Source organism: Aotus nancymaae, unplaced genomic scaffold (assembly GCF_030222135.1).
Source record: "Aotus nancymaae isolate 86718 unplaced genomic scaffold, 86718_ANA_hifiasm-v0.15.2.pri h1tg000019l, whole genome shotgun sequence".
Taxonomy (NCBI): Eukaryota; Metazoa; Chordata; class Mammalia; order Primates; family Aotidae; genus Aotus; species Aotus nancymaae.
The window spans coordinates 21,113,168-21,139,356 of NW_026988431.1; the positions used below are offsets into that span (position 1 = coordinate 21,113,168).

The 26,189-nt window shown below is 38.0% G+C and overlaps 1 protein-coding gene across 1 annotated transcript in view; it reads right to left on the reverse strand.

Moving 5' to 3' along the window:
- Positions 1–150: 150 nt before the first annotated feature.
- RAB5A (RAB5A, member RAS oncogene family) overlaps positions 151–26,189 on the reverse strand; it is a 37,638-nt gene continuing 11,599 nt past the window's right edge. The window contains exons 3-6 of the mRNA XM_012466723.2: positions 8,538–8,689; positions 8,188–8,310; positions 6,249–6,342; positions 151–1,617 (exon numbers count right to left, since the gene is read on the reverse strand). Of these exons, the coding sequence (XP_012322146.1) occupies positions 1,502–1,617; positions 6,249–6,342; positions 8,188–8,310; positions 8,538–8,689 (485 nt within the window). The 3' untranslated portion in view covers positions 151–1,501. The remainder of the gene's footprint in view (positions 1,618–6,248; positions 6,343–8,187; positions 8,311–8,537; positions 8,690–26,189) is intronic.

A 26,189-nucleotide genomic window follows, 5' to 3' on the forward strand; every position in this document is an offset into this window, starting at 1 on the left:
GATATTAGGATAATTCATCAATACCACACAAATAATTTTATAAACATAGTAAATATAAAAGCAGATATTAGGTTACATAATATCATTCATATACATTAACTATTTTATGCCAAAAAAAAAAAAAAGAGAGAGAGAGAGAAAAACCAATACTTGCTTTTTATACCACTTTATTCCAACCTGAGCACCTCAATATAAAACTAAACACTGGTGAACCGTTTTCCTAATTCTGCATTATCATAAATGTACAAGTTCTCCTAGCAGTCCAACACTTAAATAGATTAAATCATCTCTGACACATGGTAGCTTTCATATAATGAAAATACCTAAAATAATTAGTGCAATATACTGAACTGATCAAAATAAAATGAACTTTGGAAAAGAAGGCTGCAAGATTGTTACTAACATATTGCAATACTTTATGTTACAAATTGTGGGTACATTGTTTATTATGATTCTAGCCATGGAGGAACAATTGACGCCCCCTCCTGCCAAAGGGGGAGAGAGAAATAATTAGCTGTTTTAGTAACTGTACATTTTGTATACTTTTAAGCAACTCTTAAATATTACAGAAAAGTAATACATATATGGAGACTACAATGCAGTACCCTATTTACAGTACAGCTGAACATCGAATTTAAAATCAAGTTTGAATATACATAATTGTTAGTGCATTGACTATATTATGTCAAAAGGGAACAAAAGCCCCCTCCCTGCCCCAAACAACAAAATCTATGTAATGGCCAGCAGTGATTAATTAGAAATCACAGACACCTGGTTTATTTTATTTTTGTTAAAGAACTCATATGTTTGTAAGGAACATTATCCATTAAGATGCATTTATTAGTTCTCAAATTCCTAAAACAAGATGGGGTTGCCATTTTTTTTTTTACCCCATTAAAAAAAACAGGACTGGCTATAATTTAGATACCATTAATACTCTTCCCTGTCCCCCAACCCCCACCTTGTATATGTGGGATTATTTTCTTGTGGTTAATTCATTAAAATGTGGAATGTACATTTTAAATACAGGTACCAGGAGAAATGAACATTTGCCTGAATACTACAGCTAAGCATCATAAGTAACTTTAGAATCTCCTTCTAAAAAAAGAATGTTTTTGAAAAGCCCCAATTAGTAAGTTCCAAATTTTTTTCACAGGTGACTACTGTACCAGTGTGGAGAAATGGGCTGGTTAACTGTGTGGGTCCAGACAGTCATTTGTCTATATTTCTAGTGATGGGAAATTATTTCCCCTAACCTTCCAATGAAACAAATGTCCACATAGTTCTCATTTTTCCCTATTGCTGAAACATTAGTGAGAGGGACCCATGCATGTTATTAAAAATTAAGTTCAAAACACTTAAAATAATTCTGTATTAGAAACTTGACTCTATCGTAAGTCTCTTCTTTTGGAAGTCATAGTGGGCTGGTTAAATGCTCCAATTCCATTGTTATTAACATTTAGGAAGCAGAAGACTATTCCAGCTAGTTCAAACTAGAGGTTTAGTTACTACAACACTGACTCCTGGTTGGTTGTGTGGGTTCAGTAAGGTCTACTCCTCTTCCTCTGGCGGAATTTGCTCCTGGATTTTGTGGTTCATTCTTTGGCAATTTTTTAGCTGAGAGAAAATGATCAAATAAATAGAATTAGAATATTCATATTAATATTAGTTTCATCTGTTTATTTATAATCTTTCTTTCCAGTTAGGTTACCCCCAAAGTATCACATAACCACATGTTCATTCTTTTCAAATGTTAAAAGTATCTATTAAATGCCGAAACACTGGTTGCTGTCTTAGGGAGTTTGATCTCTGGGGTAATAGTGCTGAGAGAAGGGTAGACAGGGACTGGTTACAGATACAATTAAAACTTAAGCCTGACTAATGCTTTATATAATTCTCTATACAGATTCACTTAATAATACCAGAAAAGTTATACTTTATACTCATTATTACTTTTTTTTTTCCTCAGACAGAGTCTTGCTTTGTCACCTAGGTTCACCTAGGCTGGAGTGCAATGACACAATCTCAGCTCACTGCAACCTCCACCTCCTGGCTTCAAGCAATTCTTGTGCCTTGGCCTCCCGAGTAGCTGGCGTTACAGGCACATGCCACCACGCCAGGCTAATTTTTGTTTTTCAGTAGAGACAGGATTTCACCATGTTGCCTATGCTGATCTTGAACTCCTAACCTCAAGTGATCCACCTGCCTTCAGCCTCCCAAAGTATAGGGATTACAGGCATGAGCCATGGCGCCCAGTCTCATTATTACTTCTATTAAAAAAATCTAAGTCAATAAAGATGATGGCCAGCAAGTTCATAAAGCTCAGCTCATATTAGCATTCTCTAAGACTGCCACAAACACTTTTTAGACCAGGTCAGGAGAGAAACAAATACCATCGCAATCATCACCTCAACAAAACTTGTCCTCTATTGTGTAACTAATTATCATCCTGAATTATAACAGATCATATCTATTTCCTTCCTGGCTTCTATAGTCTCTGGCCTTAAAACATCTATATACATTTTCTCCCTCTCTTTTTTTAAGAGACAGGGTCTTACTCTGTCACCCAGGATGAAGCGCAGTGGTGTGATCACGGCTCACTGCAGCCCTGAGTGTCTCACTTTGTTGCCTAGGCTGGTTTTGAACTCCTGGGCTGAAGCAACCCCCTTCCGCTTCAGCCTCCCATGTGCTGGGACAGCAAGCACAAGCCACTATGCTCGACCTCTTAGTTTTTAAAGGAGAAACTTACACTTTGCAGTGTAACTATCAGCTACCTTGAAATAAAGGGGAAATAGGTAAGTGTTGAATTTCTGAGAATGAACAATTATAATCTATGCCTTGGGCAAAGGAAGGGCAGTAAGACCCATGTTAGATGCTTGCATGTGTCAAAACTTAGCATACTGGCGGAAATATACTCAACACACAAACATACCTTGGCATGCTAGTGGAAATACACTCAGACACAAACATACCCACACATATTCAGACATACTCAACACTTTATCGTGATCTTAGTTTGAGTGTAGCCTGCAGCCATATTTCTTTTCTTTGCGGAGACAAGGTCTCCCTCTGCAGCCCAAGCTGGAGTGTGGTGCAACAATCATAGCTCACTGCAGCCTTCAATCTCTGGGCTCAAAAGATCCACCCACCTCAGCCTCCCAAGTAGCTGAGACTACAGGATGTATACCACCATGCCTGTTTTTTTTGTTTTTTTTTTTCCCCCAGAGACAGGGTCTTGCTCTGTTGTCCAGGCTGGTCTAGAACTCCTGGCCTTGAAGATCATCCCACTGTGGCCTCTCAAAGTACTGGGATTATAGGAGTGAGTCGCTACACCCAACCTCATTTTCTCCTTTTATGGGCTGATGAATCCTAATCTGACTCACCAGTAGTTATACCTAATACAAATGGAATTGATCCTGAAGACCCCATCTCCAAAAACTATTTCCCAATTTTATTTCAGTCAGATGAGTATGGCTTGTCAGATTCAGAAAACATACTCAACCAGCAGCTATGGCTTTACCTCTGCCAAGCTCTAGAGAGCTAGTGGGTATTTTCTAAAGTGTGCTTACCAATGATTAAACAAAACTTACCTGCTGGATATACAGACGCTCCTTGACTTACAATGGGGCTACTTCCTGATATATCCATCCTCAGTTGTATGTTTTTATTTTTTATTTTTTTTGAGAGTCTTGCTCTGTCACCCAGGCTGGAGTACACTGGCACGGTCTCAGCTCATTGGAACCTCTGCCTCCTGGGTTCAAGCAATTTTCCTGTCTCAGCCTCCCAAGTAGCTGGGACTATAGGAGCACACCACCATGCCCAGCTCATTTTTGTATTTTTAAAAGAGACAGGGTTTTGACATGTTGTCCAGGCTGGTTTCCTGACCAACTCCTGACCTCAGGTGATCTGTCCACTTTGGCCTCCAAAAGTGCTAGGATTCCAGGCGTGAGTCACCGTGCCTGGCCTGATTTATGATATTTTAAATTTATGATGGGTTTCTGAATTTAACCCCAAAGTAAATAGAGAATGTGCTGAATGTGTATCACTTTCGCACCATCGTTAAGTTAAAAAATTGTTAAGTCAAACCATTGTAAAGTTGGAGACTGCTATAGTTTATTTTAATCCATAAGATCCTTGATGCGCTAAATTCATTTTTTGAGGGGAGGCAGAATATTAAAAATGTCTAAGGGTACTGATTCTAAGAGTGGCTGTACATACAGATCTCTATCAATCTTGGGGCTGGACTACTACGGTAAGACTCTTAACTTTACCATAGCTTTGACTCAGGTTACACAGAAGTTGAATATGCTCTACTTCAGAATCTGATTGCCTAGTTGCATTGTGGACCTTTTATCCTTTATTTGTTCTACACATTCATTTCACATCAGCATCAATCATTTTTAGAATCCTAGATGCTGGGTTGGGCAATGAATCTGGAAGCCAGGAGCACTTAAATTTGGAAAGAAAGCCTTCAATTGGGCTACTTCTCTAGGACTGGCTCTAGGGCTGGTAGCATAAATGGTATTAATGGTAAATCTCCAATCAAATGTATTTACAAGCAAAGTCCCACAGATGCTGAACGCTGGTACCTGGGACACAAAATAGCATTATACACTGTATAATAATAGTAACTTAGGTTCTGGATTGAGCAATCATGTCTCCCTTTAGCATGCTTCCTTCCTTAAGTATTTAAATCAGATGTGAGTGAGATTCAGAGGCTGAAGGAAGTAAATTAGAATGAGAAACTTTTCAGCCCCTGCATTGATTAGAACTGTTATGAATGCACTGTGTGATTTAAGTTACTCATCTATCAAATTATTCCTTCATAACAAAAAAAAGAAAGAAAAATAATTTACTAATCTAGTGAGGGAAATGGAAAGGCCATAATTCCATTTGCCCATAGGTTTTAAGAAGGGATTCTAATTTCAGAAAAAAACAAAAAACTAAAATATGTAGGCTACTTTCTAACTAGAAAAATGACTTTATTAGCATGTTTGAATAAAAGGTACAAATTAAAGCCCATCTGGTAGAGTTTAAACACTGTGAAAAAGGTTTAAAGTCCAGGCTGATGTCAGAGACCTATTATCTCCTTGTTTCCTCTAACTTTTCAAATGTGATTCTGGGTGTAATGTGTCCATTTAAAAATGAATATATTATCATACAATCCTTCACAACTATGCCAGTATTACCCTAGCAAACTGCAAACTTGAGTTTTTCAGGAAAACATTTTACATGAGAAACAGGCAAGTTTGTTTTTTTTTTTACCATTTTAAATGAAGTACAATTAAACTCTGTCACCTAGTGAAAAATAATAAAAATACTTGCAACTTTTACTGAGTTTTCACTATTCTCTGTTTCAGCTATTAACTATATAAGTTCAATTTAAGAATATTTTCTTACTTGGGGTTAGGACTGTGAACACCCCAGTTAAGAATTAGTGTTGTAAAATAAAAGATGTTACGGGATGAGAAGAATGCTGTGTATATGAAAACTAGAGACAGTAAACTTTAAGAACAACCAAAACAGACCTTTCAGATAGAATCTATATCTTAAAACCAATGGAAAGAGGAAAGGGTCAAAAATCAAAACAAAATAAAAACCCCAAAAACCAAAAAACAAAACCAACCTTTATTTTTGTTATAGAAAAAAGGAGGCTTATTACAACTCCAAATTTGTTACCAATAATCAAAAACTGAAACAGCAATTACCATCAGTTAAAAGTACCTTAAAGCAAAGGCAAGAACACTGTGTAAGATCAAATGACCGTCTGAGGTAATATAAAGTATGGGTGTTGTTTTGTTTTCCCTTTTTCTCCTTATGCCTCTATGCTCCGAAATTGTCTCCCTTATAATGCTTACATTGAAATAATTTGTCAAACTGTATACTTATGTGCCATGTTCTTCTGAGTTATACTTACCAACAATTTGATTTTTAAAAAGTATAACCTAAAAAAAACCATATTTATCCAATTTTCCCAGTGAAACCTTTGCAAAATCTGTTTCAACTATTAGGTAAAGGTTCAGGCTTAACTTACCTGGAATAAGCTTACCTAAATTGATAGTATTACAACCTAACAGGTAATCATCTTTCAAACTTAACAATATTACCAACAAATTATTGCTTTGTGGAAGAGACCTAGAAAACTGGTATAATCACACACACCCCCCGCCAGGAATTTTTTAAACAAGAGACAGTCAAACCAAACATGCCTCACACTTACTTTTATTTAAAAGAGATATTAATCTTACCTATTGCCATGAATATTTCATTTACATTCATTGATGTTTTAGCTGATGTCTCCATGAATAATAAACTATTGTCATCTGCATAGGACTGTGCTTCCTGTTTACGGAACAAAAAATGAGATATATTTCTTGGAAATACACTACACCTGCTTTATATTTGTTACAGAAAAGGAGACTTACTTATTACTACTCCAACCTGATTATCTATAATCATCTATAATCAATAAGTGTGTTAATAAGTACAATAAGAGTACTGTGCAAAATAATTTTATAATGGACTATTTCTTTTGTTGTCTGAACTTCTGGCATTATCCCACCTTGATTAATCTGTTCTTACATTAAATCTGCTTTCAAATACTGAGTTCCAGAGATGGGGGAGAATTATCTTATTCTAAATAAAACTCTCTTTGATCTCAATGGCAATCTTTTTATTTACACTTATTATCTGCAATGAAGACAAAGGGAAACCAAGTATCTAACACTGGCTTCAACCACTAAATGACAACCTCGTATTTAATTTTCAATGACTTCTACAGCAACATTATAATCCTGAATATATCATGAATCATTCCTTTGAAAATTGTATCACTGCCCTACATTTTTGTCATGCTTTTACAGTTTACATATATTATTATTATTATCTTTGATCCTCATAGCTGTTGTGAGAGGTAACCAATTATCTTTCCCATTGGACAAAGAAACAACTGAGGTTCCTCTGAACTGTTATGTGACAGGGCCACTTCTGACTGTAACTTAAGTGTTTTCTTTACCACTCTTGTGCTGGGGAGGGAACAATTTTGGAAAGAGTAACGGATGATACTGTATCTCACATCATTTTCGTAAGAATTAAATAAAATTACAAGTGTAACATGCTCAGCTTAGTACCTAATGGTGCAAGAATACATGTATTCCATCACTGTCATCAAACAAGAAAACTATTCCATCACTGATATATACATAGTAGGACAACCACCCTTCTAGCAGAGAAGCCAAAGAGCAAGAGAACAGGCGCAGTTTTAAAAGGTCTAAGCAGAGGACTTGCTTTGTTTTTAAGTGATTGCACTTGCTCTATTTTGTGGCAGCAGACATTCTGAATTAGCAATCGTAAGACACAAACTGAATTTTTTGAGCCTTAAAAAATTTTTTTAAATTATGTTTTAGCTTTTTTATTTTCAACTCTGGATGTAGACTGGCAGAGCCTTTATTTTTGAATGCCCCTTTAAGAACAACCACACAAGTGTGTGGGCATGTATATATGTGGGTACACAGGTGTGCTGATACATACTTGAAGATGAGTAAACGAGGGTTAGGAAGGATATAAAGTATGTGTGGGATGGAGGAATTAGAGCAGGATACAATCACTTTCTGCACTGGGAACAATGACTACTTTTATTGTTTTTTTTTTGTTTGTTTGTTTGTTTGTTTTTAAGACAGAGTTTCACTCTTGTTGCCTAGGCTGGAATATGATGGCGTGATCTCGGCTCACCACAACCTCTGCCTCCTGGGTTCAAGTGATTCCCCTGCCCCAGCCTCCCGAGTAGGTGGGATTACAGGCATGCGCCACCACAACTGGCTAATTTTGTATTTTTAGTAGAGACAGGGTTTCTCCATGTTTATCAGGCTGGTCTCACACTCCTAACCTCAGGTGATCCACCAGCCTTGGCCTCCCAAAGTGCTGGGATTACAGGCATGAGCCACCATGCTTAGCCTTTATTGTTTAAGTCTACAAAATCTTTGAATCAGTTTATATATTATAATAATAGATTTACAAATTTATTTATCAGAAGCATTTTATTACATGTAATATTTCATATTTGTTTTAAAAATCTGTATTTTCTATTACTTGCATGTTTTTAACATTGTAACTAATTCAAGTGTTGACACAAAAGAAAAACTTACAGGAAGAAAAGTGCCTTTCAAATGAAAATTAAATTTAACATACCTGGAAATCTACTGCTCTTTTATTTGCTAGGTCAGCCTTGTTTCCTGATAAAGCTATTACAATGTTAGGACTTGCTTGCCTCTGAAGTTCTTTAACCCAATTTTTTGCTCTTGCAAAGGACTCCTGTTAAACAAAGAAACAACTATTTGACATAGGCTCAAAAAATGGTTAGGAAACATCTTTGTGATACAAGGCTTTAAAAGACTGTCCAAAGTGACTGTGGAAAAGAAATTATTAGGACTACTGTATTATGAGATATTTTCATTTTATTTATTTTTAAACCAGATTTTCTAATTCACAAAAGCTCCAGCAGAAAGGTTAGTTTCACTGTGGAATGCATCCGTACTTACCTCATTTGTGATATCATATACAACTATGGCTGCTTGTGCTCCTCTGTAGTACATTGGTGCTAGGCTATGGTATCGTTCTTGACCAGCTGTATCCCATATTTCAAACTTTACTGTAGTGTCATCAAGACATACAGTTTGGGTTAGAAAAGCAGCTGAAAGAAAAGGACTGCAATAAGTTAATCATTTTTCTCCAAATGTTTTCAGAATATAGAAAACACCTGGTTGTATACATGTATCAAAATGTCACGCTGTACCCCACAAACATGTACAACTATTATGTGTCAGTGGAAAGTAATAAATGAGGGTTTAAAAAAAAAAACTAAAAACCAAATAACAAACCAAAAAAAAAAAAAAACACCCAAAAACTTGACAGACTACAGTTGATAATGGCTTTAAATACTGACAAACGTATGCTTCTAAGCTAAATAAGCTTCAGATTACATTTCTTTTCTTTTTTTTTTTTTTGAGACAATCTTACTCTGTCATCCAGGTAGAGTGCAGTGGCGTGATCTTGGCTTACTGCAACCTCTGCCTCCCAGGTTCAAGTAATTCTCCTGCCTCAGCCACCAGAGTAGCTGGGACTACAGGCGTCCACCACCACACCTGGCTCATTTTTGTATTTTTAGTAGAGACAGGATTTCCCCATGTTGGCCAGGCTGGTCTCCAACTCTCGACCTCAGGTATTCTGCACACCTTTGCCTCCCAAAGTGCTGGGATGACAGGCATAAGCCACCATGCCCAGCCAAGACTACATTTCTAAATTGCTTCACAATTAAAGAAATGCATGACAGTCTTAAAAAATGGGGGGAAACCCAGTATGCTTATAATTACCATCTACATTGCCAATACCATGTCCTGTTCCATTTTACCAGTTTTTATTGGCACACGCTGGCAATTTAGTCTCAGTCCATTATCATCAAATTAATATTTATTTATATATATATATTTTTTCTTTTTTTTTCTGAGACACAGTCTCACTCTGTCCAGGCTGGAGTCCCTCCCAAAAGTGCCAAGATTACAGGCGTGACCCACCACACCCAGCCTCTTGTTATATTATCTTTTAAAACATTATGACAATTTAATTGTGGTAGTCATTATTATTACCTTAACCTTGATTTAATTTGTTCAGTTGATTCAATATTTGCTTCTACCTCTTTCACTCCCTGCCATAAGAATTTTTTGGATCCGTACTTTTCCTGATTCTAACACTCAGAAAGTAGCATTATTCAATAGTACTTTATTGTTAAAATTAAAAGGCCCACACAGAGTCATTTTTGCCAGCATGCTGGCTGATAGCAACAAACCCTCTCCTCTATTACTCTAGTATCAAATGTCACACTGTACCCCACTTAAACTTCCCTCTGCTGCTGCTCTAGCATTCACTGTTAATTGGTATGCTCCTCCCTTCCTTCTACGATTAGCTCAAGGTGTGACATTCAAACCCTATTCCCAAAATGGTATGCACTTGAATTTCAATTTTCTAAAACTGTTGTATTATGCAAAAGAATTATGATGTATTTCTCTAAATTTCAGCAGTTTATCTAGTGATGTTGATAGAGATTTACTAGTATCAAATGTGTTAAAAAAATGAAATCTAATGAGATACAGCTCTTTTATATTAGACTTAACATTTACTTTTCATGCTCTTTCAGGTTAACTGGTTGCTGGCTTTAGTATAACTAAAATCTTCTGAATTTTGCAAACAATACTGTAAATGTCTTTACTTTCACCTAAATTCTAATTTATGAATTTTCACTAATCATACTGTAAATATATTCTAATCCAGTTTTTTTTTTTTTTTTTTTTTGAGACGGAGTTTCGCTCTTGATACCCAGGCTGGAGTGCAATGGCGCGATCTCGGCTCACTGCAACCTCCGCCTCCTGGGTTCAGGCAATTCTCCTGCCTCAGCCTCCTGAGTGGCTGGGATTACAGGCACGCGCCACCATGCCCAGCTAATTTTTTGTATTAGTAGAGACAGGGTTTCACCATGTTGACCAGGATGGTCTCGATCTCTTGACCTCGTGATCCACCCGCCTCGGCCTCCCAAAGTGCTGGGATTACAGGCTTGAGCCACTGCGCCCGGCCTCAAACTGTTTTTTAACCAACAATTAGCAGAATTATCCATTTTCTAATAAACTGCATTTACGGTAAAGGATACTCAGAGAGCACTGTGTCACTTTTTCAAGGTCATGAGAGGTTCTCCTGTAGGATCAAAAAATGTTTTAAAACTAAAATTAAGTCCCTAAGACAGTACTTCTTATCAAAAAGGAAAAGAGGAAAATAAATCACAATACACAATAAGCCTTTTTTCAAGTATAGTTTGATGAAAACCTGGAAAAGAAAATTAAAATATACAGACTGTTTTTAATTTTTAGAGACATGCTATGACCACACAGTATACTAGTAGTAAAAACATTCATTTATACATCCATAAGTATACTTCAGGCTCAGGGAAATAACCACAGTCGTCTCTCAGTATCAGTAGAGGACTATTTCCAAGACCTCCCCAGGTATCATGAAGGACTGGTTCTAGAATCCCCCGACGGATAACAAAATCTGAGGATGTTCAAGTCCCTGATATAAAATTGCAAAGTATTTGCATATACCTAAGCACATCCTCCTGTATACTTTAAAGCATCTCTAGATTACTTATAACACCTAACATAATACCTAGCATCAGTTCATCCACATGGATTCAACATAGTATTCAGTGTGTGGCAAATTTAATTTTTGCTTTTTGGAGCTAAGTGAATTTTTTGCCCCTTAATATTTTCAACCTGCAGTTGGTTGCATCCATAAATGTGGAACTTACAAATTCACAGAGCCAACTGTATTAGTGATGCTGCCTTAAAGAAAATATGATCCAATTCTCAAGCCAATTAAAGATACCACAAAAGATCACCAATCTTTTCTATAATACATGTACAAAAATGACAAAATACAAAGAAATTGCAACAAATACATTAAGACAAACAAATGCCAATGACCAAGGAGATTCTTGCAGAAACACAAAACTATTACACTAACAGGCTAATGAAGAAAAATCCATTTTTATTTAAACAAATTACAAAAAGGCATTTGAGTCAATATCCATTCCTAGTAAACACGTAAGATTCTTCCTTATACCAAAACAGGGCATTCTTTCTAAATCTAGAAATAAAACCAAGGGAAGGAATGGGAATGGATCCCACTCAGATTAACAAAGAAGACAATCAATTCATTCCTCAACTCCGCTTAGAAACTTTTCTTCCCTATATCTGTGCTCCCAGAGTTCTCTGTGAAATAACGTTTCACATCTTTTATAATCACTGGTTTATATAACTTTTTCTCCTCCTTGACTGGAAGTTACTTGAGCAATGACCACAGGTTAAGTATCCCTTATTTGAAATACTTGGAAGTGTTTTGGATTTTTAAAGAGTTTGTAATATTTGCATAGACATAATGAGATATTTTTGGGAAGAGACCCAAGTCAAAACATGAAATTCATTTGTTTCACATAAAGCTTATACACACAGCCTAAAGCTAAAATAATTTTGTGCATGAAACAAAGTTTATGTACATTGTTTTATCAGAAGGTAAAGGTGTTAGGTGTGAAACTGTTCACTTGTGACATCATATTGATACTCAAAGAGTTCGGGATTATTTCAGACTTTAGATTAGGGATGCTCAACTTGTAGGAGCCCCTCTCTGTACCAGCATCTAATATAAATCCTTGTTCATACAAATGTTTACAAATGTCTGCTAAAAGAAGGAAGTTCATAAAAGATACATGGAACCATTTAGGGGCTATTTCAGATAACATTTGAATAGAGAGAGATGTAGCTCCCAAACGTGAAAAAATAGATATTCCAAAAGGTTTTTACTCAAGTTATAACACAACCTCAAAAACATCAAGATATTTTTCACTTGGTAACACTGTACTGGGCTGGGCGCGGTGGCTCACACCTGTAATCCCAGCACTTTGGGAGGCTGAGGCGGGTGGACCACCTGAGGTCAGGAGTTTGAGACCAGCCTGATCAATACGGCGAAACCTCATTTCTACTAAAAATACAAAAAAATTAGCCAGGCATGGTGGTGCATGACTGTAACCCTAAATACTCGGGAGGCTGAGGCAGGAGAATCACTTGAACCCGTGAGGCGGAGGTTGCAGTGAGCCAAGATCGTGTCATTGCACTCCAGCCCAGGCAGCAAGAGTGTAACTCTGTCCCCCAACCCCAAAACACACATACACAATAAAAAACAACAACAAAAACACTGTACTATTGTTCATATGATATGATAAAGCACAATTCTGGGGGAGAAAAAGACCAATATTACAGGCCAGGGAAAATAAGTTTTACAATATACTTAAAAAAATGAAAAGTGCTGCAGTACCACATGAACAGAAATATTATTGGAATAGTATCGGCCAGCATAATAAACTCTTGATATACATAATACACCCCAAGACTTGCATGATTTCCCAAAGTCCTAAAGCTTTCAAATACTACTATAATGTTGTTTTTTTTGGGATGGAGTTTCGCTGTTGTTGTCCAGGCTGGAGTGCAATGGTTCAACCTCGGCTCACTGCAACCTCTGCTTCCTGGGTTCAAGAGATTCCCTTGCCTCAGCCTCCTGAGTAGCTGGGATTACAGGTGGCTGCCATCACACCCGGCTAATTTTTGTATTTTTAGTAGAGACAGGGTTTTACCATGTTAGCCAGACTGGTCTTGAACTCCTGACCTCTGGTGATCCACCCGCCTTGGCCTCCTAAAGTTCTGGGAATACAGCAATGAACCACCACACCTGACCAAATACTACTATGGTGTTTCACTTTCCCTATAAAACTCAGTGAAGTGTAACTGACATCTAGGTGACATCTTCAAATCCTTAAGTGTTCCTAAAAATACATTACTAGTAATTTATAAAGTTATGTAAATAAATTCTGCCTCTGAAAAGATAAACTACTACATCAATAGTGTAGTAACATTAACCAACCACAAACTTACCTGAATCTGTAAAACCACTTTAATTTATCCAAAACGTCTATTTTCTGGCTAAGAATCATCACTCTTAGACCTCTTCATTTTTTCTTCACTTCCATCACCAGCACTAGCAGTTGGTTTTCTTTTCGGGCCCATATTTCACAAAGAAACAGCTTTTATCACTTGGAGAGTTACTGTGTACGCGATGACAAGTAGAGAAAAACAAAGCTGCGTTGAGATGTGGGTGCTGGCCTGTCTGATAGGCTCCCTCTGAGCTACGTGATCAACTCCTATTTGCAAGCCTGGCAGCAAGGAAGTAACATTTCAGCCTCAGCAAAACTACAAATTACTTTATCATAGAACTTGGGATCAGTTGAGAACAGCTGAAGCTTTAAATGTCAAATCTGCAAATACCAAAGGGCTATTATAATATGCAAGACTCAAAATACTAAGCCAGAAGACACTACAATACACTAGGCAAGGGAAAGAATATCCAAATTGATGGCATTAAACCAAAGATTAACAATTTAAAAACAAAGTGCCCAGGTGTGGTGGCTAACGTCTATAATCTCAGTACTTTGGGAGCCTGAGGTGGGTGGATCACAAGGTCAGGAGTTCAAGACCAGCCTGACCAACATGGTGAAAAACCCCGTCTCTACTAAAAATATAAAAATTAGCCGGGTATGGTGACACGCACCTGTAATACCAGCTATTCAGGAGGATAAGGCAGAAGAATCGTTTGAACCCAGGAGGCGGAGGATGCAGTAAGCTGAGATTGCACTACTAAACTCCAGCCTGGGTGGCAGAGTGAGACTCTATTTCATTTAAAAAAAAAAAAAAAGTAACCTCCCTACATAATTAAAATGATTCTACATAAATTTAACAGTAAGGGAAAAAATACAAAAACTGAGAAAGCATACAACTTCAAGCCCAAACATTATTTATCAAAACTGATAGGAAAGAATTACTTCGTTAAAATTGACCAAAATTCTATATAAGACTATAGATTTTCCAGTCTAGTGCCTCTGGTGATTAAAAAAGCAAAAAATAAAAAAAGAAAGGACTATAGATTTGATTTGATTACACAAAAATTTAAGATTTCAGGTTTGCAAAACTTGTGTCATACATCCATAACAAAGGTGCAAACATAATGACAAAAATTTCTACAATGGATGCTAAGGGATTAGTATTTTCAATGTTTAGAAAGCTAATATAAATCTCTAGAAACACTTTAGAACCTCAAGGATAAACGTGTAAAGACAATTCACAAAAGAAATCAGAGAAAAGGAGACCAGTAGTCAATGAAATCATCCACATAGTAAAAACAATTTTTATCTCCTAAATTAGCATAATGAAAAAAATAGTCCAGGCACAGTGGCTCATGCCTGTAATCTCAGCACTCTGGGAGGCCGAAGCGGGTGGACCACTTAAGGTCAGAGTTCAGGAGTTCAAGACCAGCCAGGCCAACATGGTGACCCCCATCTCTACCAAAAATACAAAAATCAGTTGGACGTGGAGGTGAGCAACTCCTGTAACCCTAGCTACTCGGAAGGCTGTGGCAGAAGAATCACCTGAACCTGGCAGGAGGTTGCAGTGAGCCAAGATCGTGTCATTGCATTCCAGCCTGGGCAACAAGAATGAGACTCTGTCTCAAAAAAAAAAAAAAAAAAACCATAAAAACAGGAATTTGCAAGCCCAAGCACAGCTGGTAATACCATGCAACTCTTTAGGAAAGGATTTTGGTAACATGTAACAAAGGCATGAAAATGCTGATACTTCTTAACCTGATAATCTTACCAAAATTCTAAACCATGGTGTGAGGGCAGAGTAGGTAGAACAAACTTTTATGCTCAAATAATTTTTTTTAACAATTAAAAACAACCTTTTTAGTGAAATGAAATCCAACATCAAGATTTGGAAGTAAGGCCAGGCACAATGGCTCATACCTGTAATCCCAGCACTTTGGAAGGCTGAGGCAGGAGGATCACTTGAGGCCAGGAGTTCGGGACCAGCCTGGCCAAAATGGTGAAACCCTGGTTCTATTAAAAATACAAAAGTTAGATGGGCATGGTAGCACGTGCCTGTAGTCCCATCTACTTGGGAGGCATGAGAAATGCTTAAACCCCGGAGGCAGAGGTTGCAGTGAGCTGAGATCGTGCCACTGTACTACAGTCTGGGCGACAGAGAGAGACTGTCTCAAAAGAAAGAATCAGAAGTAAAGTAACTTGTGGGGAAATAATATAAAGAAAACACTGGGTAGTTTGGCTAAAGCATAATAAATTAGATTTTCTTGTTTTCAAAAATTTGAATTGCAGTAAAAGGAAATTCCGATGTTCTACTTTTATTTATTTTTTTATTTTATATTGTTGGTCAGACTGGTCCTGAACTCCTAACCTCGTGATCCACCCGCCTTGACTTCCCAAAGTGCTGGGATTACAGGCATGAGCCACCACGCCTGGCCGATGTTCTACTTTTTCAATTTTTGGTAGTAAATAAATGTATATAGAGAAACAGTAAGATTGTCATATTTGAGTACCTTTAAAAAACAATCCGAATGTGTAAGTGAAAAAAAAATACAAGTAACTAAACACATAGTAAGTATTAAGTAGGAATTAAATTAAAACTAAAAGGAAAAGATGTAGTGACTAGAGAGGGGAAAGGGTCTTGTTCAAAATTTCAGAAATAGAATAGGGGCTTTGTGATCAAAAAACTCAAGTTAGAGATTGTTAGATACTAAAGTTATCAGTAAAGACAGAAATTGGTTTGCTGTGAAAATCAGTACTAATAGCAGTAATCCAACATAATAGATTTTCTCTGACAGATAAGCACTAACTTCAGATGATAAAATTACAGAGAAGAATACATAGCCAAAAACGGGAAAAATAAAAACTGAAGCCATTTTTATTTCCCATAAAACTATGTGTATACAGGAAGCACCCAGTGAATGGATCGCAGAGGAGACAGTGGTGAGTGCAATTAGGGAAGAGTTACATTTCAATTAATGTGAGGAGGAAGAGAAAAAAAGAAACAAAAGTAGCACAGAGCAAAGTATTACTCAGCACCCAGGATAAAAAAAAAAAAAGGCAGAGTAAAGCCTACATGCTATGAGTAAACCCAAAAAGAAAACATTCCAAAACCTAACAACAAAATAAAAAATTATTATATAGATAACACAGAAAAACAGCAATCTTCTCAAAGTTAATCCATCTTAAAACGTGATCTATAAATACTAACTTATCTAGGATTCATTCTTAAAAATCAATGAGCATCTGATAAGCAACTGACAGCTAGAATATACTAATATAAGGAACTCCTACAACTCAGCAACAATAAAAAACCTGATTAGAAAATGGACAAAGGGCTGGGCACAGTGGCTCATGCCTGTAATCCCAGCACTTCGGGAGGCCGAAGTGGGCAGATCACCTGAGGTCAGGGGTTCGAGATCAGCCTGGCCAAAACGATGAAACCCCGGCTCTATTAGATATACAAAAATTAGCTGGATGTGGTGGCGGATGCCTGTAATCCCAGCTACTAGGGAGGCTGAGGCAGGAGAATTGCTTGTACCGAGATGGAGGGTACGGTGAGCGAAGATCATGCCACTGAACTCCAGCCTAGGTGACAGAGTGAAACTCTGACTCAAAAAAAGAAAATGGACAAAGGACTTGAAAAGACATTTATCCAATGAATATATATAAATGACCAATAGGGCTGGACACAGTGGCTCACTCATGTAATCCCAGGACTTTGGAACTCTGAGGCAGAAGGACTGCTTGAGCAGGAGTTTGAGATCAGTCTGGACAACAGAGTGAGACTCTGTCTCTACAAAATATTTAAAAATCAGCCAGGCATGGGGGTATGTGCTGGACTACTTGGGAGGTACAGGTGGAAGAATCACTTGAGCTCAGGAGGCCAAGGCTGCAGTGTGCTGTGAACCTACTACTGCACTCCAGCCTGGGTGACAGAGGGAGATCCTGTCTCAAAAAACCAAAAAAGAAAAAAAAAAAGTCCAATAAGCACATGAAAAGATGTAAAGATGTTCAATATATCACCAATTATTAGGGATATGTAAATCAAAACCCCAAACTACCACTTCACTGCCACTAGAATGGCTGTGATCAAAGCAAGAGAAAAAGGTAAAGTGAGGGTGATGATGTGGAGAAATTGGAACTGCTATGCAGCTGGTGTGGAAAACGGTATAGAGATTTCTCGGAAATACTAAAGATAGAATTACCATATGATCCAGCAATTTCACTCATGGGCATACATCCAAAAGTAGTGAAAGCAGGAACTTAAAACAGTATTTATACGCCAGTGTTTACAGCAACATTATTCATAATAGCTAAAGATGAAAGAAGCCTAAGTGTCCAATGATGGACAAACAAGATAAAGTATATAGATACAATGGAATATTAGCCAGCTTAAGAAATTTTAGGAAAAAAACTCTGCCACATGTTACAACACGGAATGTTGAGGACATTATGCTAAATGAAATAAGGAAACCACAGAAGTACAAATACTGTACAATTCTACTTATGTGAGATAGCTAGAGTAGTCAGTCAGAGACAAAAAAGGTGAATGGTGGTTGCCAGGCATGGGAAGAAGGAATAGTTATTGTTTAATGGGTACTGTTTAATGGGTACAGAGTTTCAGTTAGGGAAGATAAAGTTTTGGATAGTTACATAACAATGTTAAAGTAGTTAATATCACTCAACTGTATACTGAAAAATGGTTTTGGGTTACGGATATTTTACCACAATTTAAAAAAGAAATCTGGGTCTGGTACAATCATTCACACCTGCAGTCTCAACACTTTGGGAGGCCCAGGCAGGTACATCGCTTGAGCCCAGGAGTTCGAGACTAGCGTGGGCAACATGGAGAAACCCCAATGCTACTAACAAAAATACAAAAACAGGCGTGGTGGTGTGCACCTATACTCCCAGATACTGGGGTTGGGTGGCGGGTGTTGGGGAGAGAGGTTTCTGGCTCAGGCAGGAGGATCACCTGAGCCTGGGTGACAGCGAGACCCCGTCATCCCATCCCCACCCCGTACCCAAAAATAAATAAAGGAAGAAAAAAAAATATAAAAATCTACGAGTAACATCTAAAGGTAATAGTTGTGAAATGATTTAAAATCCTGAAGAATATTAATGATACACAGGGAAGATACTGCATGAAGTCAAGAGTGAGGTAAAGAATAAAAATTAGTATTTCTCCAACAGTGTCTAGGGGAAAGGATATTGAGAAGTCAATGCTTTTTACTATCACAGCTTGACAGCAACCCTTATGGGACACCCAACTCTAAGGGAATCCACTAACCAGTACATAAGGCCATCAGCCACATGTCACCAGATGAACATCACCCCAGAAATTTCTTTCTTTCTTTTTTTTTTTTTTAAGATAGGGTCTCCCACTGTCACCTAGGTTGGGGCAGTGGTGCAATCATAGTTCACTGCACCCTTGAACTCCTGGCCTCAAGCAATCCTCCTAACTCAGCCTCCCCAGTAGTTGGAACTATGGGCATGCACCACCACAACCAACTAACACTAGGTATTTCTAACATACTGATGTACATTGTTTGAAAATTAATCTTAGGGCCAGGCATGGTGGCTCACACCTGTAATCTCAGCCAAGGTGGGTAGATAACTTGATGTCAGAAGTTCGAGACCAGCCTGGCCAACATGGTAAAACCCCAACTCTACTAAAAAACACAAAAATTAGTCGGGCATGGTAGCACACACTTGTAATCCCAGTGATTTGGGAGGCTGAGGCAGGAGAATGGCTTGAACCCAGGAGGCAGATGTTGCAGTAAGCCAAGATCACACCACTGCACTCCAGCCTGGGGGACACAGTAAGATTCTATCTCAAATAAATAAAATTAATCTTAAGAGTTTTGGCTGGGCGTGGTTGCCTGTAATCCCAGCATTTTAAGAGGCTGAGGTGGGACCTGAGGTCAGGAGTTCAAGACTAGCCTGGTCAACATGGCAACCCCCCCATCTCTACTAAAAACACAAAAATTAGCTAGATGTGGTAACATATGCCTGTAGTCCCAGCTACTCAGGAGGCTGAGGCACAAGAATCTTCTGAACTAGGGAGACAGAGGTTGCAATGAGCCAAGATTGCGTCACTGCACTCCAGCCTAGGTGATTGTCTAAAAAAATAAAATAAATCTTAGGAGTTTGGCTAGTACTAAGTTAGTGCCCCAAACCTTATCACCCTGGAATAAACTGATAAAGCCAGTATGAGAGCCTTCAGAGCTAAGACCTTGTGATTACCTCACCAAGTGGCATAATCCTAAGAAAGTCTCTGCTCACCAGATAAGGTTTACGTAACAGGAACGTACCAAAACTGAATTGGGAAGAATGAAAGAACACATTACAAAGACAAAAGGTATTTTTAAAAAAATAATAGGGCACAGATTGTTACAAGTTATTAACTAGAATGAGGTAAAGGCTACCAAACAAATATCAACAGAGAAAAAGTTGAAGAAATTAGCTTAGCTTTAAGGAATCTATAGATAAAGATATAGTGATATCTATAGGTAGGTAGATAGATATATAAATGTCTACAAAAAACATTTTATTTATAGACAACAGATACTTTACCAAACAGTTCAACAGTACTTTCCTAAACTTGTCAAATGTGCAAGGATAGTGTCCAAGCAATTGTGCATACCAGGATTCCTTCCCCTTTCTCCTTAGTGATACCCCTTTTCTCCTGGTTCAAGAACCTAGCACATAATGCTTCCTAGCTCTCAAGAGAATCTTCCAGACCTTTAAAACATTACTGGCCTTTAAAGTGATTCTTTCATGCTTGGCAACAACTTATATATGAAATGAATTTAGAAGTCCTAATATATGGCTGGGCACAGTGGCTCACACCTGTAATCCCAGCACTTTGGGATTCCTGTCTCAGGAAGACTGCTCGAGGCCAGAAGTTCAAGACAAGCCTGGGCAACGTAGCAAGACCTCATCTTAAAAATTAGCCAGAGCTGGGCGCAGTGGCTCACGCCTGTAATCCCAGCACTTTGGGAGGCTGAGGCGAGCAGGTCACCTGAGGTCAGGAGTTGGAGACCAGCCTGGCCAACATGGTAAAACACTGTGTCTATTAAAAAAAATATATTAGCTGGGCATGGTGACAGGTGCCTGTAATCCTAGATATTAGGAAGGTTGAGGCAGGAGAATTGCTTGAACCTGGGAGGCGGAGGTTGCAGTGAGCCGAGATCACACCACCGCATTCCAGCCTGGGTGACAAAAGCAAGACTTCGTCTCAAAAATAGTAATAATAATTAGTCAGGCATGGTGGCACATGTACCTGTAGTACCATCTACTTGGGAGGCTGAGGTGGGAGGATCACTTGAACCCAGGGGGTGGAGGCTGCAGTGAGCCATAATCATACCACTGCTCTTCAGTCTGGGTGGACAGAGGGAGACCTTGTCTCTAAAAACAAAAACAAAAGTTCTGATAGCTGAGAATTTTACAACATAATAGAAAAGAAGACTAAAGAAGTGAGAACAGAGAGGGAAAACTTTAAATCCCCATTAACAGCTAGAGGAAACCTGTAATCCTAGGATATAATTATCTATGCCAATTCCCAAAGAAACTGGGTGTAACTCTAAAGGATAAAAAAAAATGATGAAGACAAGAATTCTTTTGATCCTACAAAAGAATTTTATTAGGATAAAAGTCCTTTTGGTTCAGTAACCACCTCTAGAAATTGGTCTTACAAAAGTAAGTCGGGGTGGGGGGTAAAATTATAAGATATCCCCTACTAGGTTATTACCTAAAACAGCAAACAAAAACACAAACACAGATGTCCAACAATGGGACAGTTAAAAAATAATAAAGAGGAGATTACTAGACACTAAAATGACTACAATATAGATGTACTGAGAAATATTACCATTAATAAATCAGATAGAATGCAGTAGTGCAACTATAATAAAGAAATCTATATAGAAATAACATGAGGTTATGAATAGCTCACAGAAAAACTAAACACACGCTGGGCATGGTGGCTCACACCTTTAATCTCAACACTTTGGAAGGCCAAGGTAGGAGGCCTGCTTGAGGCCAGGAGCTTGAGACTACCCTGAGCAACATACCGAGAATGCTTCTCTACAAAAAATTTAAAAATCAGCCAAGTGTGTTGCTGCATACCTGTAGTCCCATGTTCTAAGGAGGATGAAGTGGGAATATCACTTGAGCCCAGGAGTTTGAGCCTGTAGTGAGCTATGACAGCATCACAAAAAAGAAAGAAAAGAGAAACCAAACACAATGGGCTTTAAAAATACGAAAAGATGCTTGACCTTGCATACTGGGAAAAATGCTGTTTCATTTACAAGGATGGAAAAGATCTAAAAGTATAATACTCTGAGTTAGTAAAGTAAGGTAATAGGCCTTTCTGAGCATTGCTGGTTAGAGGGCAATTTGGAAAAATTTATCAGAGTCACAATTTATCAGGGAGTATAATCTCTGACACAGCAATCCACTTCTGGGAATTTATACTGCAGATATACTCAGAATATATGAGAAATGACTGCTGGTATTTAGTACAGTATGATTACAGTCAAAGATATAACAATGTACATATCTAAAAGTAGAGAACTGATATTACTAATATGACCCACGCAAGGGAATACTGTTACAGCCAAGAAAAATGTGGATGCTCTTTTGGTGTAGATAGGTCTTATAGTAGATTGTATTTTCTTTTCTTTTTTTGAGATGGAGTCATGCTCTGCCGCCCAGGCTGGAATACAGTGGTGTGATCCTGGCTCATCACAACCTCCGCCTCCAAGGTTCAAGCAATTCTCCTGCCTCAGCCTACTGAGTAGCTAGGATTACTGCCACCACACTTGGCTGATTTTTATATTTTTAGTAGAGACAGCGTTTTGCCATGGTGGCAAGGCTGGTCTCAAACTCCTGACCTCCTGATCCGCCAACCTTGGCCTCCCAAAGTGCTAGGATTACAGGCTTGAGCCGCTGTGCCCGGCCAATAGATTGTATTTTCTAAGGCAACTGCAACAAGACATTCCACACCACATTCTTCTTTTTGGGGACACTTACTCTTCAACCTAGCCATCATGCTGGGAAAAAAAATCCAGGCCAGGTGGCACACATGTAGGTGTGTTCTACCTAACAGCCTCAGCTGACGTCCCAACCAACTGCCAGATGTTAGGATGATTCTTGCCCCATAATGAACTGGAAAAGCGGGGGAAAGATCAGAGTGAGAAGCACCTACTAAGCCCACTTACTAGAGCCATAGAGATGACAAAATAATTTTAAGTCTCTACATTTTGGAGTCATTTGTGTCTCAGCAATAGATAACCAGAACAGCATTAAAACGAAAAATAAAAAAAGTATTACAGTAGGTCTGACATATTTCAAATTTCATGAAAAGGAGGACAAGAATATGTAGATTTGAGTATAGTAGTAACTTTGCAAGGATCTATAACAAAGTAACATCACCTCTGGGGAAAAGAACTGAGTAGGCTAGACAGAAGAGGAGGGAGAGATTTTTCACGGTAAAGCTTACAAACCTCTTGAATTTTGACTCACATGAACAAATTAATGCATTTGATTAAAGTCATTAGTTAAAATACAGCATGTGATACTATATAATATGGTGGTGATAATTTAGGAATACGGACAATTTAAATTTCATCTCATATTCTTTTAATTGTTTTCAAAATACTTTCACATTATTTTCCCTAAGTGACATATAGTAAAAAGGCCCCTATCTGTCAAATACTACATATTATTTAACAAAATGCTTGTCATGTGTACTCTAACTTTGAACCAAATTTTCTTGCAAGAAACACACACATATGCAGTACATTCCCGAACACGAATGGCATTTCAGAAAGATGTCTTTAATTTGAGCTGTCACCTAGCTGTAAAACTTCAAGCATAAAATTAATCTTTATTGCTTCAGTTTCCTTGTCTATAAAATTAGTACCTCCCCATATAGCCATGGTAAGATACAGATAAGACTTGTGAAAATGCTGTTTAAGTTCTATGACTGTATCACGTAACAAGTAACTATTTTAAGTATCCTATCTTTAAATTATCCTTTATTTCCTATAAGTCACATTTTTGTAAAATTTACAAATTACTTATGAATGTAATAGAGGAAAAAGAATTATATTCGTTAAAAAATGATAGTAACTAAGTGGAACATATTTTGGCTCTAGTTTTATGCAGATAAAGAACAATTTTTTGACTGAGAAAAGCTGAAGGTATCTGATAATTATGCAGTGACTAGTCATGTATCAGATTACCCACTTCTTTGGAACCCAAAGAGTATCCATCACTACTACTGTGAAAACATGAGGCTTGAAAAACCATGAATAACTAACTGGTTCTTCATCTTGCTTCTACCTTTCCTCAAAAGGAGAATGAATACTGTTAGAAACACTTACTTTAAATATTCTAATTTGTAAAGCATTCTTATTTTCAAAGTCCAATATATGACTTCAATAACACTTAACTTTCATCTTGAAGAATTTAGCAACTAGGTAAATAAAGTTTACAGATACATCACGGTAGCCAATGAGTTAAAAAACAACAACAACAAAAAAAAAACCGAGGCCTGGCACAGTGGTTTACGCCTGTATTCCCAGCACTTTGGAAGGCTAAGGCAGGTTGATTGCTTGAGCTCAGGAGTTCAAGATCAGCCTGGGAAACGTGGCAAATCGCCATCTCTACCAAAACTACAAAAATAATTAGCCAGGAGCAGGGGCATGTGCCTGAGGTCCCAGCTACTCAGGAGGCTGCAGTGGAAGGATGGCTGGAGCCCAGAAGCTGAGGCTGCAGTGAGCCGTGATCATGCCACTGCACTCCAGTCTGGGTAACAGAGCAAGACCCTGTCTCAAAAACAAACAAAAACCTTTAAAAGTACTCTTGTGGCTTTTCTTGCTATTACACATCTTTATTCTCCTTCACAAAGAAGTTTGCTGAAAAGGCCCTTGATATAACTCTAAATGATGTTATCCTATCATAAATTCACTCAGCATACTTCATAAACAAGATTATGTATATGTAATGTCAGATTATTATAGTGTATGATCTAAAAAAGGGAGAAACGAACAGTTTGTCAATATTTCTCATGTTTCCATCAAGTAAGAATTCTTATTCTATACTAAAAGCAAAATTTTTAAATGCCTCCCATCTCACAGCCTCCATCAATTATTATTCAAAACCAAGTGTCTTTCATGTGCCATTCAGTGTGTCTCTGAAAAGATCAATTATCCAGAAACCTTATATATTCAGAACACAGCCTGGTGTGGTGGCTCATGTCTATAATCCCAGCACTTGGGGAGGCCAGGGCAGGAGGATCACTGGAGGCCAGGAGCTTAAGACTGGCTTGGGCAAGATAGCAAGACCTCGTCTCTATAAAATGTAAAACTTAGCCAGGCATGATGGTGCACACCTGCACACTCAGCTACTCAGGAGGCTAAGGTGAGAAGACTGCTCGACCCAGGAGGCTGAGGCTGCAGTGAGCCATGATCACGCCACTGCACTCCACCCTGGGCGACAGAGCAAGATCCAGTCTCAAAAAAAAAAAAAACCAGAATACAAAGAACTAGAAAGCGAGCAAAAGTAGACTCAATGCAGCCAGAATAAATCTCACAAAGTTCACGCACTAAAGCTTATGCAAATTTACAGATTTCTTCAGAATGTAACTGAGACTACTTTATTTTTATGTATATCCTCTTTGGAGATATATACATATATATATATATATGTACATATATATATGTATATAAATTAGTACATAACAGGAAGATCAGTAGGAGATTTAGGCTTAATTTTTAAAAAGTGACATATAATATCACTTTTACAAACCTTTAATATACAGCACCAGATTACAATGTTTACTCAATGTCTCCCAAACTATACCAAAAAGCCATCTCTGATTGCTAGTATCAGAATCATCAGAGATAATTTCTTATTTTACTCTGATTTGTTTTAAAGACAACCTAATGTTTCTCATATTAACAAATAAAAGCAGCAAATTACTAAATCAGTGGAAGCACTTCACTAAGAGCTATTCTGCAAAATCCTTCTACCAAACAGCTTGACTACTTAAAAGCACGAGAGGGCATCAACACACTAAGCACGGCAGGGCAGAAACTGATGCTCATCATGATTCCAAATCTTGAAATAAATTTTAAGAAAACAAAAGTTAAATTGTATTGACTGTATTGTTTAATGAGGAGAGTACACAGTTTGTAAGAATATCTGCTCTACAAAAATCTATTTTATTTTTGAGATGGAGTCTCACTGTCACCCAGGTTGGAGTGCAGTGATGTGATCTTAGCTCACTTGCAACCTCTGCCTCCCAGAGTCAAGGAATTATTATGCCTCAGCCTCCTGAGTAGCTAGGATTACAGGCACATACCACCATGCTCCTCTATAGCTGGGATTACAGGAACATGCCACCATGCCCTGCTATTTTGTATTTCTAGTAGAGACAGAGTTTTGCCATGCTAGCGCCAGGCTGGTTTTGAACTCCTGACCTCAGGTGATCTGCCTACCTGCCCTCCCAAAGTGCTGGGATTACAGGCATGAACCACCATGCCTAGCCTACAAGAATCCTTACCTAGTTCAATATTCTCATGTTACAAATGTGTAAACAGAGTTCACATAAATGTTTATTAAAGCATGTGAGGATTAGAACCATGCTGAC